This window comes from Madurella fahalii (assembly GCF_045866475.1).
Source record: "Madurella fahalii IFM 68171 DNA, scaffold_1, whole genome shotgun sequence".
Taxonomy (NCBI): domain Eukaryota; kingdom Fungi; phylum Ascomycota; class Sordariomycetes; order Sordariales; genus Madurella; species Madurella fahalii.
This window is the reverse complement of record NW_027263971.1, coordinates 1,609,655-1,621,739: the sequence shown is the minus strand read 5'-3', so window position 1 is coordinate 1,621,739 and position 12,085 is coordinate 1,609,655. Positions and strand designations below refer to the sequence as shown.

At 56.4% G+C, this 12,085-nt stretch overlaps 6 protein-coding genes across 6 annotated transcripts; 5 read left to right on the top strand and 1 right to left on the bottom strand.

Moving 5' to 3' along the window:
• Nucleotides 1-785: 785 nt before the first annotated feature.
• On the top strand, nt 786-1,735 carry MFIFM68171_00494 (ADA HAT complex component 1; the record flags this gene model as incomplete). Its single annotated transcript, XM_071055916.1, has 3 exons — nt 786-894; nt 954-1,086; nt 1,201-1,735. The coding sequence occupies 3 exons, from the start codon at nt 786-788 to the stop codon at nt 1,733-1,735; spliced, it is 777 nt and encodes a 258-aa protein (XP_070912017.1).
• A 493-nt stretch (nt 1,736-2,228) lies between these two features.
• MFIFM68171_00493 (uncharacterized protein) lies at nt 2,229-3,924 on the top strand (the record flags this gene model as incomplete). Its single annotated transcript, XM_071055915.1, has 2 exons — nt 2,229-2,969; nt 3,082-3,924. 2 exons carry the CDS (start codon nt 2,229-2,231, stop codon nt 3,922-3,924), a joined length of 1,584 nt encoding a protein of 527 aa, XP_070912016.1.
• Nucleotides 3,925-4,452: 528 nt separating this feature from the next.
• YET3 (Endoplasmic reticulum transmembrane protein 3) lies at nt 4,453-5,243 on the bottom strand (the record flags this gene model as incomplete). The annotated part of the gene is made up of 3 exons (XM_071055914.1): nt 4,453-4,831; nt 4,920-5,072; nt 5,137-5,243. The coding sequence occupies 3 exons, from the start codon at nt 5,241-5,243 to the stop codon at nt 4,453-4,455; spliced, it is 639 nt and encodes a 212-aa protein (XP_070912015.1).
• A 1,635-nt stretch (nt 5,244-6,878) lies between these two features.
• On the top strand, nt 6,879-7,120 carry MFIFM68171_00491 (Hydrophobin; the record flags this gene model as incomplete). Its single annotated transcript, XM_071055913.1, has 2 exons — nt 6,879-6,965; nt 7,025-7,120. 2 exons carry the CDS (start codon nt 6,879-6,881, stop codon nt 7,118-7,120), a joined length of 183 nt encoding a protein of 60 aa, XP_070912014.1.
• Nucleotides 7,121-8,295: 1,175 nt separating this feature from the next.
• Nucleotides 8,296-9,498, top strand: lad1 (L-arabinitol 4-dehydrogenase; the record flags this gene model as incomplete). The annotated part of the gene is made up of 2 exons (XM_071055912.1): nt 8,296-8,480; nt 8,568-9,498. The coding sequence occupies 2 exons, from the start codon at nt 8,296-8,298 to the stop codon at nt 9,496-9,498; spliced, it is 1,116 nt and encodes a 371-aa protein (XP_070912013.1).
• Nucleotides 9,499-10,182: 684 nt separating this feature from the next.
• ATP20 (ATP synthase subunit G atp20) lies at nt 10,183-11,075 on the top strand (the record flags this gene model as incomplete). Its single annotated transcript, XM_071055911.1, has 3 exons — nt 10,183-10,462; nt 10,644-10,728; nt 10,835-11,075. The coding sequence occupies 3 exons, from the start codon at nt 10,183-10,185 to the stop codon at nt 11,073-11,075; spliced, it is 606 nt and encodes a 201-aa protein (XP_070912012.1).
• Nucleotides 11,076-12,085: the final 1,010 nt, after the last annotated feature.

The window sequence follows — 12,085 nt, the reverse complement described above, 5'->3', positions numbered from 1 at the left end:
GGTTGCTGCTGCCTTCTTCTTGGACTCGTTTTGTTTTTGTCTATTTTTTTTGGTCTTTTTTCCTTTTTTCCCTCTTTTCTTCTACCAGTGGGTAAAGGTGGCACGCGCAGGTCGTTTGCGATCCAGACCGCCGAAGGTCCGGATGGAGTTGGTGGATCCCAAATTGCCATCAGACAGGCACGGACCGCACAAGGCCAACTTCCTTTTTCCCCTTCGGGCCGAACGCGGATTACCTAAGACATCGCGTGGACTGCAAGGATCAGGAAGATCGGCAGCACATGAAAAATGACGCCGAGAGCAGCGGCCAGTTGGCCTTTCCGACGGAGGAATCGGTCGTTGGTTACCCGGGAGTTATTGAAAGACCCGGCCCGCCCGGCACCAGCTGCTGCATGCGACCTCGCGATTATTTATTGTGTCCTTGAAGCGCCGAGTCGAGATCCCGCCTAGCCGCCACCTGGTTTCGACGCTAGCCTGCAGGAGCCCAACCTCGATTCGATCACTCTCGGTTCCCGAAACGAGACGGCGAACAGCCGAGCCGGAGTCAACCAGTTCTTGCTGCGCCACACTACCTGATTCTTACAGGAGCCGTGGCATTATCGTCCATCCCGCAGGTCGACGTATCCACGGCGCGAGCTCCCGGACGTTGAAGCCATCGTATCGAGCCTTGTGGATCTTTGTGGATCCAGACATCCCAAAAGGCCAACATCCCAGACCGTTGGTCCTGCAGTGCAACCCCGGCCCGCGGCATCAAACCGTGTATCATTTCCTCCGCTCCAGGAGCCGCAATGGCCAAGCCGGCCATCCCGTCTGCGGATGACATATCCGATAGCGAATTCCAGTCGTACCTCGAACGCTACCCAGCATGCATCGAGGCGATATCCGAGTCCAAAGGAGGTAGGCAGGTCTACTAGCGCTGGCCGCGTAGTAATGCTCTCTCTGATGCTTCACGATAGCAAAACCCGGCCAGAAAACACTCGCTAGCCTGGACCAGTATCGCTACGGAAAGGCAATAGACACCTTCGGCTCTGGAGACACAAACGTGTCTATGGCTCTTGATGATGTCAAAACCCTCGTCGAGTGGAAACTGTAGGTTGTATTCTAGCTCATCCTCCCTCGATCCCGTTAAGCTGTCCCACTCCGCGACACACCACAAGGCGCTGCATCCATGATTTCCGCCCTGTTAACCAAACTTGGCTGCAGTCGCCATGGAAAGTTTCGACCCACTCTCATGAAACTGGTATCGTCAAACGAGCCGGGTTTCGTGAAGGACACTCTTCAGAAAGCCATCAAGCATTACCGTCAAAAGTCAGACGTGTCCGGCACCCTTGACATCCTAACCCAACTCAAGGGCATCGGCCCGGCTACGGCATCCTTACTACTGGCGGTCCACGATGCAGAAAACGTCATCTTCTTTGCCGATGAGGCGTTCTACTGGTTGTGCTGCCATGGATCCAAAGCGCCCATCAAGTACAACCAGAAGGAGTACGCAGAGCTGAATGAGCGGGCTAAAGCGTTGGCCAAGAGGCTTCATGTCAAGGCAGTCGATGTGGAGCGCGTTGCATTTGTCGTGATGCGGGAATCGGCCGAGGAGATGCCGGCAGGCGCAAGCAAGTCGACAACGAAATCGTCGGCCAATAGCACGGGCAAGAAGCAGCCGGCAAAGAGGAAGATCTTGGGTGACAGCACCGACACCGAGATGCGTCCCCGACGCTCTAAGCGAGGAAAACAAACCTAGGCAAGGGGAACGCGGGAATCAAGAATGATCAAGCATGCACCGGCCAGGGCGGCTCTTTTCTCAGCCCTGCAAACAATCGTTTACCCCCAATTTGGGCGCGGCGCAAAAAATCCCCTATTGGTGACCGCCGCGATTATTCTCCGTCGAAATGCTTGTCCGGCCAGACGGCCCGCGGCTGCGGCATCAACCCCTGTCACTCTGCAGGGACTAGTCCGAAACCACTTACACCTGGCATCAAAGCAGCATTACTTCCCTTTCTAGCACCACGACGCACAAGGGCGGGTGTGATGGAACGTGCCAGCCGAGGCCGGGTTGTTTGTTATGGCCGATTCATAGCGAGGTTATATTTCGAATCCTGGGCTCCAGAACCCCCTGCAGGTATCGGCTGCTTTCTCTTGCTCTGTTGTGTCCGAGTCAAGACTTTGATATACCACACTGAGTCCCCAAATTTACCTTCTTTGCCTTGATATGCCACCATCTAGTTCTCTCCGGCATGGCCATTGTCACACGGCCTCGCCCAATATCCCCGAACCTGGCGGGCCGTATATCGCCGTCCAAAAAGGATGAGATGCAATCCTTCCCATATCCTGGTCCGATCCAACTGCCACCAAGATTCACGACTCTTAAGGAAAGCCTGACGTCAGGGAGAGAAGCACCGCTCATATCATCATGGCAGAGACTGCTGCGGAACCTTTCCGACGAGGTTGATCTGGTAGCATCCTTAGGATCTCAAATTATCCCTACCATCACCTTCGAAGACATCACGAGCCCTGGGCAGGCAGACCGTTTCCTTACAGACCTCCGTGAAAGGGGCGCTGGTATTATCCGGAGTGTGGTTCCTCGGGACACCGCTCTAGCATGGAGTCAAGAAACAGGAGAGTACCTAGGTTACAGCTCACACGCCATACGCGAACCGGCGAAGCATCCTCAACCGCTGGACGTGTACTGGAGTGGGGCTCAGGTCAGAGCACGAGCGCATCCCAACGTTTTGGCGGCGCAGAAGTTCGCAATGCAGATATGGAGGTCGAGAGACCCGAGTGCCAGAGTTACCACGGATTTTCCAATAACCTATGCTGATCGGGTGAGGATATGGACGAGTAACACTCCCGGGGCCGCTGGTAAAGCACATGTTGATGGTGGGAGTGTGGAGCGCTGGGAACCCGACGGATATGGCAGGGCAGGGACATACGAGGAAATATTCCAGGGGCGCTGGGAAGATTATGATCCTTGGGAAGTATGTGCCTCACACTTACCTCTGTCACAGTCTACCGTTCTCTACTAGATTCCTTCTGCCCATTCCCCTTGAACCATCATCCGGCGCTTACCAATCCTTCCTCCCCTCATAGAGCAGCACCCGTCTCGCCGTAACAAGCGATCTCTACCACAAAGCCGGCGCCTGCTCAATCTTCCGCATGTTCCAAGGCTGGCTCGCGCTCGACCGCATCCCTTCCGGCCAAGGCTCAGGCTCAGTGCAAGTCTGCCCCCTACCCCGCCACGCGACTGCCTACTTTCTTCTCCGCCCTTTCTTCTCCCCATCACCAAGGACCTCAAGCCAAAGCTCCGATAATGATAATACCGAAGAATGGACCTTCACCCGCCCACAAAACAGCATCCTCCACGGTGCCCTCCCTAGCTACGCCCAGGAAATCAGCCCGTCCCTCCACCCGCACCTCCAGCTCGACCGCAGCCTCGTGTGCGTCCCGGACCTCGAGCCGGGCGATTACCTGGTCTGGCACCCCGACCTAATTCACGTCGTCTCTGACGCCGCCAGTGCGAGCACGAGTAGCGGCAACCCCGGTCCGAACACAACTCCGGCAAGACCTTCCACAACAGCAGTAGCAGCGGCAGCAGCAACGGCAGCAGCAACAGCAACAACAACAAAACCAAGGCCAATGTACATGTACCTCCCCGCGTGCCCGCTCACGCAGACAAACGCGCTGTACCTGTGCCGGCAGCGCAAGGCCTTCCTGCTGGGCTTTCCCGGCCCGGATTTCGGCGGGGGCCGCGGCGAGAGCGAGCACCCGGGCAGGCCCGGGGTGCAGGAGGTGAACGACGCGGGCGGGGACGACGGGCTGCGGGCGATGGGGCTGTTGCCGTGGGACGAGGAGGAGGCGGACACCGACGAGGAGAGGGAGGTGCTGGCGATGGCGAACGGCATTCTGTTTCCGGACTTATACGATATGTTATAGGGTACTGTACGAGTGGATATCGGTATTGGTGGCGCGTTTGTATGAGTAGCATAGAGTTCGGTTGGATTGGGTGCGTAGGGAATGGTAGATAAAAATAGGCTGGGGTAGTATGGTGTGTTTCTAAAGAGTCCGCCTGTCGGATTGCTGGTAATAATAATCCTGTCTGACTGCAAAGACACAGATCGATTCTGAAGCTCAAGATTGAGCTAATGCGATAAATATACAGTGAGCTCAGTACATCAATTTGGCTTAATGACAGGTATCCCCTTTCCCCTCGGGCAAATTGTCGCGTAACCTTGTGCACAACGCCGCCCCCAATTCGTCCCCCAACCAATGCACCACTACTCGGCTCCAATATTCTCCCCCACACGCTACCACGCCCAAGAGATTGTCCAGGCCGACCCATGGCCCCCTTCAGGGCGTTCTGTCCGGCGCCGGCCCCCTCCTCTGCCTCGGCTCTCCCTCGACCCACTCATCTAGCGATGAAGCCGCCGCGAGCGTTGCAAGGTCGTCCCAGATATCCCCATTCTACTTGGATTTCTTGGACGCCCCGTCCTGCTGCGTCCGGCCATACTTCTCGGCTAGCTCGTCGTACTCCTTGTGGAGCCCGGCGGCCTGCTTCTTGAGCGTCTCAATGTCCTGGTCGCGCAGCTCCACCTCGCGCTTGAGGCGCGCAATCTCGCCGGGGTCGCCCGCCATGGCCAGCTTCTCGGACTGCTTCGTGTTCTTGTCGGTGCCCTCGTACTTCTTGACCTTCTCCTCCAGCCGCAGCACCTCGAGGATCATGATGTAGGTCCGGTTCAGGATCAGCGAGAGGAACAGGGTGAAGCCGCACAGGTACATGTTGCGCTGCGAGTAGAACTTGCGGGCTTGCACCTCGAGGCGCTCGTGGCCCATTATGGCCGGCCTGCTTGTGAAGAGGTTAGTGTTTATTTTCCCCTCTTTTTTCCCTTCCTGTCCTCCCTTCCGTCTTGGAGGCCGAGGGCGATACGTACGCAGAGTTACCCGTGTTCTCAGTGGCAGCTGCCAGCTCGACTTGAACCCGATAGACGCGGTTAACACTATCGATGAAGAGGATCAGGATGAAGATGAAGGTGATCTTCAGCCAGTATTGAACCTTTGCCACGACAGGATTTTCCGAGATGAAGCTGGGCAGTCAATTGGTTAGCTGCGCAACGCATTGTCGGCGGTGGTATTGTGTCTAAGACATACGTAAACATTCTCCTGCGCATGGGAAAGGGCAGGGGAAGGATGAGGAGCATAAAGAGGGCCATCTCTGCCACGAGGAGCAGGAAGACCAAGGTGTAGTAGAGCGTCATTTTGAGCGACTCCCGTTAGTAGGTCTGGCGTTTTTGTTGTTGGTTGACAGTCGCTTTGCAGTGCTGACTTTGCGGTTCTGAGCCTTTTGACGTCGTTGTCAGTGCGAAGAGGACAGATTCGGCCTAGGAAAACAGAAGAAGAGCTCTGCTATCGCACGAACCGGTGTGACGTGTTTGGTGCGGAAACAGGGTGAACAGGGTGGGTGACAGGCGACAAGGGGCAGAATGTCGACAACGTCATTGCCTGGGGCTGGGGGCAGGCAGATACAACTGGTCCGTGCACTTCACATGACAAGGGACACACCTCAGTCAAACAACCACGGACTCTTTTATCTCTGAATTTAAGCCATTTTCGTCGAGCTGAGCTGCGAATGTCGACGACGTCAGAACAATCGCGGGTGCGGAGCGACTGAAGTACAAGAAATGGAACCTAGGGATTTGGGTCCAGCTGATTGCTCAAGCCCTGAGCTGCCTTCACTTTCGGTTGTTCTCGCTTTGTGGAAGACCAAAGCTTACCCCCGGTCAAGCCACGGTTTCACATACAGCATTCGTCACTCACCCAATAAGTTTGTCGTTCCTTTCTTCACCAGAGGAATCAGCTTTCAATGCCTGGGGGCTCCCCATGAGTTCACACTGGGTATCCGCTCGCTTTTATATCCGTTTCTCCTCAGCGCTCGTGAGTGGAACGATTGGCGCAAAGCCACCTCATTAATACGAAACTAACCGGGTCTGAATGATGTCCGAAGAAGCGTAAGCAAGTTTGGGTTGCGTCTGGTTCGGGGCTGAAAAGAGGCATCTTGAACCACCCGCACGAGGCGCTGGGCCGCCACGGGACAAAGCCGTAGCAAAAACACCCAAGTTCTCTCCAGGCTCCGCCATTGGCTGGCCGAAAGGATCAGACGACGAAAGAGCTTGGGTCTCTTGTCTTCCGAGCCACCTGGTCCCCGACACAAAACATTCTCCCCCGTGATACGCCGCCCGCTCCGCCTCCGTGCATAATGGGGCCCCGGGTCGTTCAGTGAAGGACCAGTTAGCTTCTGACAGCGGAGAATCCCGTCAAAACCATGCTGCCTCTGTTGAGGGCTCGCATGAAACGAAACATGCTCCTTCAAAATGCGGGAGCCGTTGTGGATGGGACTGGCTAGAGTCGTAAGCTGGACCAACTGTTCGGAGCTGGGTGGGCTTTCCACCTCGTTGCCCTTCAAAGACGCCATGTAGTTCGTGGCTTACCCTTAACCCCGCTCTCCCATCGCATTTTGAGCAACTGAGCGGCTTCGTTTTCATCCCAGTGAACAGCTGGGCACCATCATTCCAAGAGCGAGGCCTTCCGCCCATCAACACCATCTCTTCCGACGCTGTCTCCAACCTTGCACACAACCCGAGAGTCATCCGAAATTGTAGCCAAGTGATGCGGCGTCAGTTGCCCGACTAGGGCTGGTCGCAACTTCGATTCCAATTTCTGATCATCATATAAACAACCCCACCATCCTTTTCTCTGCATCAGTCACCTAATGAGTCGCTGCCGTTTACCCGCGCCTTGCTAGCAATCTTACATAAAACGACGACAATCCGCCCCAGAACCGTTACCGACAGTAGCCAAACGACCGAACAGAATAAACCACAGAGCGGATAAGCATGCGGCTCAACCCCCTCTTCATCATCCTCGCCCTAGCGGGCAACCTGAACCATCTCGCCACAGCAACACCCATCTCCTGTTCAGACGTGCGTGCCAATGTAGCTACCCCTCCATCCCAATCTCATGCTAACGAAAAGGCATACAGCTCAAGCGCGACCTCATCCTCAAGGGCGAGCTGCCTCCAGAAGCCTGCTGCAGCTACGGCCGATGCCTAGGCGACGTGGTGGTTGCCATGGTCTGACTGACAAGAACCGGCGGGGTGGTTACTAGCTTCCTACTTGTTACCGAAGCGACGCCAACTGAGCAAATCGAGACCGGCGCCAGCGAACGAGCGAGCGAACCTAGATGCAAAAAAGACTGAAACTTTTGAGTATTTCTCTACCCGACTCCATCTTTTCTTTGGGCAGGCATAGCAAACCGCACACATATCCAAATGGCATAGCAAAGGGGGGGGGTCAGGCATAGGATGGACAACCGGAGACAACAGATGGGCAACCTGTGGGATTCAATGTTGGGATTTACAACTGGACCGGCGTTCTGAGATCGATTTTGTGGGAGGGGTGTCGAGGAGTTTTCTGTTTCTGTATCCCGTTTTCGGCACACGACACGGGGGGCATGGCGGGTTTGTCGATGTCTCTGTAGCAGTAACCCGGTGGTTCTCGGGAATTTTCCGGCAACAAGCATGCATAACCACAAGTCAAAATGTGTTGATATCGATTCCCAATTGGGAATAACGGATGACACGCAAAATGGAAGCATCCGCTCCCGGTTCAACCTAATTCCACGAGGGAAAGAGTGGATAACAGTCTAGACGGGAGGCCGGAAAAAATACCCCAGCGCATCCATCCGAAAGTCGGCCTTCGCAATGCCGATGATTGGCGCGGCTGCGCCATCCGCGTCAAACGCCGTCCGGGCTTCGGTGTTGTTACGGCCGAAGCAGCAATCCTCCTCGGAAAGAAGCGCACACAAGAGAACAGATGGACGGGGAAATTCCTGCCACGATTTCCACTCGGCGAACTTGCGATGTGGATTGCGGGAGAAATAGAGCCTTGCCTAAAGCCATGGCTGCAACTAGTCGAGCCAATGGCTTGGATTCATTCGACCGCGGCCTTGTCCTGGCAGCGCCCAAGTGCCGCATCTGGTACGGCCTCGCATCATCAGGCGGGCCCGGCCGCGTACAAAAACACTTTGCTGTCCCCTTGAGCCTAGGAGCCACTGGCTGCTGGGACCCCGTCTTGTGAACCCTGCGTATCCATGCGGAATCGGCAGCGTCTCGGCTTGTTGGACTACGGAGAGGCACGTGTATAAGACGCGGCCTCCCCCGCTACCCCGCCCTTGTTCCCGCGCTCCGTGAAATTCGGCAAACATATTAGGCACCTCATCCAAAGGTTCCTCGCTTGTGGCGGCCCCTCCAAGATGAACGGCACCTCCAAGATGAACGGCACAATAAAAGCGTCCAAGCCCAACATCGGCGTCTTCACAAACCCGAAACATGACCTATGGATCAGCGACGCGACGCCGACGCTAGAGAGCGTCCAAGGGGGTGAGGAACTGAAGGAGGGGCAAGTCACCGTCGCTATCAGGAGCACGGGTATCTGCGGGTAACGACCCCTTCTCGAACTTTTTGATGCTTTCCACTCCCCCTTATCGTACGCTTAACGACTCACGCTTTTACCCTCCTCTCCCAGGTCGGACGTCCACTTCTGGAAGCACGGCTGCATCGGTCCCATGATTGTCGGTGGTGATCATGTCCTCGGCCACGAGTCTGCCGGCGAGGTGATCGCGGCGCACCCGAGCGTAACGAATCTCAAGGTGGGGGACCGCGTCGCCATCGAGCCGCAGGTGATCTGCAATGCCTGCGAGCCGTGCCTGACCGGCCGGTACAACGGGTGCGAGGCTGTCGACTTCTTGTCGACGCCTCCCGTCGCGGGCCTGCTGCGGCGATATGTCAACCACCCGGCCGTTTGGTGCCACAAGATAGGAGACATGTCGTATGAAGACGGCGCCATGCTCGAGCCCCTCTCGGTGGCGCTCGCGGGGCTGCAGAGGGCCGAGGTCCGGCTGGGCGATCCCGTCCTCATCTGCGGAGCGGGGCCCATCGGCCTGATCACGATGCTCTGCTGCAAGGCGGCCGGCGCATGCCCGCTGGTCATCACCGATATCGACGAGGGCCGGCTCAAGTTCGCCAAGGAGATCTGCCCTGAGGTCATCACGCACAAGGTCGAGCGCATGTCTGTAGAGGACTCGGCCAAGGCCATCGTGTCGGCCTTTGGCGGCGTCGAGCCCGCGGTGGCGCTCGAGTGCACCGGAGTCGAGAGCAGCATCGCGGCCGCCATCTGGGCGGTCAAGTTTGGCGGGAGAGTATTCGTCATTGGCGTGGGCAAGAACGAGATTCAGATCCCCTTCATGCGCGCCAGCGTCCGCGAGGTGGACCTGCAGTTCCAGTATCGGTACAGCAACACCTGGCCCCGGGCTATCCGTCTAATCCAGAACGGCGTCGTCGACCTGTCCAAGCTCGTCACGCACCGGTTCGGGCTGGAGGACGCACTGCAGGCCTTCGCCACGGCGTCGGACCCGAGGACGGGCGCCATCAAGGTGCAGATTCAGAGTTTGGACTGAGAATTAGATGTCTGTCTGTGTTTGGTGTTTTGCATTTCCGGTCGCAGGCCGTAGAGGTTCAGCATTTTTGTGCGATAGCGTTCGATTGTGTAATGTAGATGCCGTTGAATCGCGATTTGCTCGAGACGTGTCCAGGTTCGCGTTCCTCTCGTCGAGAGCGCTCCGAGGTTCTGAAGTAGCCTTGACATCGTGGGATGAGGTCGGCCCAACTCTGTCTGCGCGAGCACCCGTTCGTTTATATTATTGAAGATGTTGGACCATGTCGAACAACATGCAGGAAGCCATTCATTCTATGTTCCGGGGAAGATGATGTGAGAGAGAGAGAGAGAGAGAGAGAGAGAGAGAGAGACTGGACGAGTGTGACGAGGTTCCAGAAGAACGTCCAAGCGCAGCTTGACTGAGCTCTTGGCCAGCAGCCCAATTGGCCTTCTGATTGGCTGGCTAGCCACCGGCTTGCCGAGACGCTGGCAATAGCCAACGACTTTCGAGAACTTCCGAGCTCCCAAATTTTCTCGATCTCCGAGCCCCATCTCGTCCAAGTTGCGCGATATCGTCACCTCGCCGAAGCCAGCTTCCACACGGCCGCATCCCAATTGCTCCTCGGCCACCACCCCATCCCTCCTCCGCTCCGCCCGCCGGCCTCGCATTCGCTACCATCATATTAATAATCGCCCAAAAAACAACATGTCCTTCTCGCTTGTCATGAGGCGATCGGGCCTCTCAATGGGCCGCCGCATGGTCCGCTTCGAGTCGACCAGCACAACAAACAAGGCCGCCGATGCCGCCAAGCAGACCGCCTCGCAGGCCTCGTCAACCGCGTCCGAATACGCCAGCAAGGCTCAGCAGGGTCTGTCGCGCGTCACGTCGGCCGCCGGCCCTGCTATTGTCAACGCTGCCAAGGGTGTGTCGGGTGCTCTGGGCCGCGTGGGTGGCCGGACAGGGCGTCTGATTGCTTTCGCCGAAAGTATGGGACACGCAACCCCTTCCCATCCCTTTCTCCCCCCTCATTGTTGCGCGCTATGGGATCGTCGCGCATGCCGCTGCCTTCCAGAGCAGAGCAAGACCACAATATGCTCTTTCTATCGTTGCTTCTGTACCGTGGGGCCCTCTCAATGGCTAACCATTCTTTCCTTTTTCCTGTGCAGGCAAGGCTCCTTACGTCGTCTACTACTCCAAGGTCGGCGCTGAGCTGGCGAAGCTAGTCTTCAAGGGCCAAAACATGGCCCCGCCGTAAGTACCAACCACCCCTCCCACCCCTCATCCGGGGTGGCTACCGTTTGTTGCTGATCCTGGAACGTTTTTGCTGACATGTTTGACCTTGTTCTTGGATGCACAGTCCCGTATCGACCTTCCAGACCTACTTCCAAAATCTATGGAAGCAAATGCAGAACCCCGGCGCCTTCGCTCAAAACATCTTCAAGTCGGTCAATCCCCAGCAAGTGCGGAACCTCTCGAGGACACAAGTCGTGGCTGGCGGCGTTCTCCTGGCCGAGTGCTTGGGCTTCTTCACCGTGGGCGAGATGATTGGCAGGTTCAAGCTTATTGGTTACCACGGGGAGACGCATGCTCACCACTGAGCGGGTTATCAGATGGGGAAGGGCGTCGAATGAGAGGGGAGCTCGCTTCCATGCATACGGCCAGGCAATCGCTCTTCGGCGGCTAGTAACCGGAGACGGGAAGAGAGGGAAAGCGGAGAGGGAATCTTGTTTTTTCGCGGGGATAGACAATGATGGCGTATCGGGGACTGCCACTCGTAATGGAATCGCCGGCCCTCCGGCACCACTACACCTCGCTCTACGACGAGAAGCATCTGGCCGAGTCCTAAACTAAGGCAGCCGAGGCGCACCCCACCATATCTCGTCACAGCGGGTGGGGGTTGGGCTTCTATTTTTTTTTTTTTTTTTTTGGCTCGGCTAGGTAAGGGAAGCAAATGGGGGAGCACACCAAAAGATTCAAGGTACCGCCTTTTTTTCCTCCCTCCCTCTCCCTTGTATATTTTCTCCTCGCAGCGGCAGTCAAGAGAGCTTCTGTTTTTCATTTGTCTGTCGTCTTGTACCACTACAATCTATTGCATGAAGACCAATCAAAGCAAATTACCCGAATACCAATTTTGCCAATCACGACTGCCATCACATTCTGTTCTGTTGCTGCTGTCTTGGAACGCCACCAACCGCTCTCCTAGTTTTTGCCCTGCTTCTCAACCGTTCTTTGAGTAAATATGACACGGGATTATCCGGTATACATGCGGTCTAGCCTGGACCGCTTCTCATAGTGCATCGGGACGCCCTTGGAATATCTTCCTCCACGTAGCTGATACGCCAGCTGGTAAGGTAACGAGCTAGGTTGGGAAAGGCATAGAGGTACGTGGACAGCTTCGGGACGGGTTGTAGTAAGGAGCTGGGCCAGGTCCAGGTTAGAAACTTGGCTGGCCGATCTCCGTTACAAAGTATCCTTCTCCCTCCGTTTGGACGCGGATCAGAGCCCATGGCCGAGTCATACAATTCGTATTCTCTCCCCCCCCCCCCCGCTCTGGCCCTTCATTTGCAGGCAAAGTGAAGGTTCGGGACGCCCCCCCCCTCTTTGTTCA